Genomic DNA, 5,581 nt, shown 5'->3' with positions numbered 1-5,581 from the left:
GAAATGGAGGGCGAGGGAGTAGAGAACAGTGTGGGCTGAGTTTCACCCCAAGAGGGGAAAGCGAGGAAGAAGCAGCTCTGAGTGCCGGAGAGGAGAAAGGGAGGATCACAAGCTAGCGTTTGCAGTGGCAGCTCCCCCACCACATCTTCCTCTCCCCCTCCCCCTCCCCATCCTCCTCTCCCCCTCCCCCTCCCCCATCCTCCTCTCCCCCCTATCCTCCTCTCCCCCTCCTTCCTCCTCCTCTCTCCCCTCCCCCCTCCCCCCCACTCTGCCTACTAGTCCGAGGGTGGGGGTGGGGCCCATTTCCTCAGTAGTCGCTGCTTGGTTGACGCTTAGTTGGCGTCCTGACCTGTCCGCGTCAGCTGGAGCCCAGCGTGTGACACAGCACGTCAACAGCAACCGGACCGCCATGGAGGCTGAAGAGAAGATGGAATGCCTTCAGGAGTTCCCAGAACATCATAAAATGATTCTGGACCGATTGAATGAACAGCGAGAGCAGGATCAGTTTACTGACATCACCCTCATTGTCGACGGACATCATTTTAAGGCCCACAAGGCTGTTTTGTCTGCTTGCAGTAAGTTCTTCTACAATTTCTTTCAGGAGTTTACTCGGGAAACTTTGGTGGAGATAGAAGGTGTTAGTAAAATGGCCTTCCGTCATTTAATTGAGTTCACATACACAGCAAAATTAATGATACAAGGAGAAGAAGAAGCCAATGATGTATGGAAAGCAGCAGAGTTCCTACAAATGCTAGAAGCTATCAAAGCCCTTGAAGTCAGGAACAAAAAAAACTCCGTTCCACTAGAGGAAAATACCACAGGAAAAAGTGAGGCAAAGAAAAGAAAGATTGCAGAAACTTCAAATGTTATCACTGAGTCATTGCCCTCTGCAGAATCAGAACCTGTCGAAATTGAGATGCGGATTGCCGAAGGCACAATTGAAGTGGAAGATGAAGGCATCGGAACGTTGGAGAAAGTGGCTTCTACCAAGCAGTCCATAAAGTACATTCAGAGCACAGGGTCCTCTGATGATTCCTCCCTGGCACTGTTGGCAGATATTACCAGCAAGTACCAGCAAGGTGATAGAAAAGGGCAGATAAAAGAAGATGGTTGTGCATCTGACTCCACAAGCAAACAGGTAGAAGGTATTGAAATTGTGGAACTTCAGCTGTCACATGTGAAGGACTTGTTCCAATGTGAGAAATGTAACCGTTCATTTAAATTGCTTTACCATTTTAAGGAACACATGAAATTACACCCCACTGAGAGTTTCAAGTGTGAAATATGCAATAAAAGTTATCTTCGGGAGAGTGCATGGAAACAGCACCTCAACTGTTACCACATCCAAGAAGGCAGAGTCAGTAAGAAGCAAAGAACTGGGAAAAAAATTCACATATGTCAATACTGTGGGAAACAGTTTGACCACTTTGGACATTTTAAAGAGCATCTTCGAAAACATACAGGTGAAAAACCTTTTGAATGTCCAAATTGTCATGAACGATTTGCCAGAAATAGCACCCTCAAATGTCATCTGACTGCATGCCAGACTGGAGTACGGGCAAAAAAGGGAAGAAAGAAGCTTTATGAATGTCAGGTCTGTAACAGTGTGTTTAACAGCTGGGACCTGTTCAAAGATCATTTGGTAATACACACTGGAGATAAACCCAACCACTGTTCTTTATGTGACTTGTGGTTTATGCAAGGAAATGAATTCAGGAGGCATCTCAGTGATACTCACAATATTTCAGAGTGTCTAGTAACTGAAGAAGTTCTTTCAGTAGAAACACGTGTGCAGACTGAACCTGTGACATCAATGGCTATTATAGAACAAGTTGGGAAGGTGCATGTGTTACCATTGCTTCAGCTTCAGGTGGATTCAGCACAAATGATTGTGGAACAGGTCCATCCTGATCTGCTCCAGGACAGCCAAGTGCATGATTCACATATGAGTGATCTTCCAGAGCAGGTCCAGGTGAATTATCTAGAAGTGGGTCAAATTCAGACTGAAGAAGGTACTGAAGTACACGTGGAGGAGCTGCACGTCGAGCGGGTAAATCAAATGCCAGTAGAAGTACAGACTGAACTTCTAGAAGCCGACTTGGAACAAGTGACCCCTGAAGTCATGAACCAGGAGGAGAGAGAGTCCACCCAAGCAGATTCTACTGAGGCTACCAGGGAAGATCGCGAAGATGCTGATGGTTTAGAGACCAAATCAACAGTGGATTCCCAAGCTGAAAGGGCAGGGAATGAGAACAGAACACCTATGTCTGTGTTAGAATGAAATAACAAATGAATATATTTCTAAATTTATGTGTTGGGTTTTTGAACTGATGATGGGCAGTGTGACTGTCCTTGGGCTAACAGACAAGTGGACCAAAGTTAAAGTCTTTCCTGTTGTGAACTGTTTCTGTTGAAACAGATTTCCCCCCACTTAATGGCACAGAGGAGATATCTTTCCCATAAGTGAAGGGGAAGCTTTGAGAAGTATTATTCCTGGAAACTTAAGTGGATTATATTCTTAGTATATAGTTGGGTATGAATGTATCTATTTTCATTGTGATAAGCGTTCTCCCTTCTCTCTCTCCCAGGTCACGTCCTTTCTCAGATTTTTAACATGTTAAAACGTAAAATCATTAGAATACAAGTTTATGTATTCTAATGCATGTTAGAAAATTGAACATATAGGAAACACAAGGCTGCCTGAAGAAAAGTACATTGTTACTGTGCAGTTAAATTTTTGGCTTCTGGCTTTCTTTCGTTTGAACAACCTTCTTGTCTTTACTGATAGTCATGGATGTCATCTCTGCAACAGGAACAGAGTGGTGGTGGCAAAATTTCTAGAATGTAAAAAACAAAAGAACCACACCCATGTGCCTTTTCAAAACCAACAAAACTTCTATAAAGTGTCTCTGGTTCTTTCAAAGTTTGTGTTCTAAGGAGCAATGTAGGTGATGCTGTAGTAGTTTATGTTTTTGCTTATAATGGCAACTACCAATTCTTTTTCTTGGTAACTTAAGTTAGGTTGAGAAGTTGCATTTAATGGTAACTGAAGGGCCATTTCCAATTGGGAAAATTCATTTATATCTGTGGTAAACCTTTTTTTTTTTAATGAAAAGTTGCACTAATATTTTACCACCAGATGAAAAAAAGATGAGCATCATTTAAAAATTAATGTATTTAAAATAAAGTACAGAGGAAAAACATGTATATAATTTTAAAAAAAGAAAGAAAACCCTTTGTTCTTTTGTCAGTTAACTGGTGGTCTTTAGTATAGAGTGACTATACAGAAACATAGGTTTTGGAGGGCTGGAACTCCCAATTTGTGTGTATTAGTGTATGAGGTTGCCCCCTCTGGGGAGACACTGGTTCATCAGAGATGAATTATATAATCTCTTGCCTGGAGAGCCAGAAAATGTGAAAACTTTAACTTAATCCTACTGTTTTTAAAAAGCTCTTTCTTCTGTCTACCACTCTGCTTGATATCACACTCTGGAGCCTTTCTTTAATTTTTCCAAAAACAGATACCTAGTCACTTACTAAGGTAAAGAAGGGGCCCTTGAAATCGAACTAATTCTTATACATGCTTTAAATAATTCTTTTTTTCTGTTCTACACCTACTCCATGTATCTTTTGATGTGTCTCAAGCTCCCTTTCCCAATTTCCATGGGTTGTATTAGTTTGCTTCTCACTAATACCCCCTTCTGTTGTTATGTAGACATTGATTCCTCTCAGCTTTGTTCAGTCAACACTCCTCTATTCATTTTTCCATCAATTCATCATTTTTTCCACCAATTCACCCTTTTTGTCTCCTCTCCTGTTACCTTTGTCCTCATGGGTTTATGAATTTTTTAATTCCCCTTGTTTAAGGGCCAAGGTTCTAAAGCTGATCTCTCTCGGTTTGAAGTTTTTTAAAGATTCATTTATTTATCAGAGAGAGAGGTGGGGGAGGGGCAAAGGCAGAGGGAAAAACAGTCTTAAGCAGACTCCATTCCATGATGAGCCCGGAGCCTGATATGGAGTTTGATCTCAGGACCTCGAGGTCACAACTGAGCCAAAATCAAGAGTCAGACACTTAACCGACTTTGCCACCCGGGTGCCCCTCTCTGGGTTTGAATTTTTGTGGTGTCATGTTACCAACTGAGGAATCATAGGTAATTTACTTGTCTGAGTCTGTTTCTTTCCATTTATTTATTTATTTATTTATTTTGTTGAAAAATAAGGATACTAAAAGCACCTATATTATCGAAATTAGTACATGTAAAGTACTTAAAACAGTGTTTGGCCAAAGTACCTGAAGAAAAAATGTCAAAAGTTATTATTGTCACTATTTGTTATTATAACATTATCAGCATTACTTAGGAGTTTCAAGTGGGAAAAACATAGGCATTTAGTCCATTATTTTTAACCATTAGTTTATATTTAAAATGCAGATGGAGAGCACCTGGGTGCCTCAGTGCTTTAAGCCTCTGCCTTCGGCTCAGGTCATGATTTCAGGGTCCTGGGATAGAGTCCTGTATTGAGCTTTCTGCTCAGGAGGGAGCCTGCTTCCCTCTCTCTCTCTCTCTGCCTGCCTCTCTGCCTGCTTGTGATCTCTCTCTGTCAAATAAATAAATAAAATCTTAAAAATAATAAAATGAAGATGAAATTTAAAATGAAGACCCTATTATTAATTATCCTTGAGAACTCAGATAAACAAGACAGAAGAATTGTGAATTTTTATAAGTGGTATTTTTAAGAGCCTAGAACAAATAAATTTTAAATAATTAGATACATAAGTATTTCTACTGTATTTCTTTAGTTTTCTGAACTCTTTATCTACTTTAATCCTAATGATGACTTGCATTAGTCATGTCATTGGTGTCATCTTCTGAGGAATGAGGAAATACTTCTCAGAAGCCACCAACAAATATTCACTCATGTCTCATTGGCAACAATTTACATGATTACCATTAAACCAAATACTGGCAGTGAGAATAGGGCCACAACAATTGGTATAGACTGATCAAGATTTTTGCCTGGGGCTGAGAATAGGATCCTTAGCCCTTGAGTCATGTGGGGCAGGAGTAGACACATGAAATAGAGTTTTTGCAAGAAAAAGAAGGAGAAGTGGATATTTAGTAGGCAACCAACCATTGTAGCAAAAATTATTCTGTAGGCCATTCTGTAAATTCATAAATACTGAATATACCACAAATAAAATTAAGACCTATGGATTTGATGAACATATTGGGAAGGAAAAAGTATATTTCCCAATGAGTCGTTGCCTAGTAAGTATTCTGAGATACTTAATTCTAGGCTTATCGGCATTCAAATCAAATTTCTATTAACACTAAAGCTTATCACAGTTTTGCATGTAGTCAGTTTCATAATTCAAGCCCAAACAAAAACAGATAAACTTCCACAAGTTAACTACTTTTTTCCTCTATAGGAATTATGTATTAGAGAAATTGCATAAAAGATGTGTAACCATATTTTATCATCAGATGCGAATGTCATCAGTTTCTTCATTTCTACCTATGCCCAAAAAGTATCTGAGAAAAGTGAATGAGTCCCTTTCCTGATTTCCTGTCTTCCTGAGTGA

General features: G+C 39.9%; 1 protein-coding gene across 1 annotated transcript; it reads left to right on the top strand.

The window, feature by feature from the left end:
• The first annotated feature begins 409 nt into the window (after window positions 1-409).
• On the top strand, window positions 410-2,281 carry LOC101670017 (zinc finger protein 131-like). Its single transcript, XM_004777530.1, has 2 exons — window positions 410-1,138; window positions 1,241-2,281. Exons 1-2 carry the CDS (start codon window positions 410-412, stop codon window positions 2,279-2,281), a joined length of 1,770 nt encoding a protein of 589 aa, XP_004777587.1.
• Window positions 2,282-5,581: the final 3,300 nt, after the last annotated feature.

This window comes from Mustela putorius, unplaced genomic scaffold, assembly GCF_011764305.1.
Source record: "Mustela putorius furo isolate JIRA1106 unplaced genomic scaffold, ASM1176430v1.1 tig00003901_pilon_pilon_pilon, whole genome shotgun sequence".
Lineage (NCBI taxonomy): Eukaryota > Metazoa > Chordata > Mammalia > Carnivora > Mustelidae > Mustela > Mustela putorius.
This window is presented reverse-complemented; position numbering and strand designations above follow the sequence as displayed.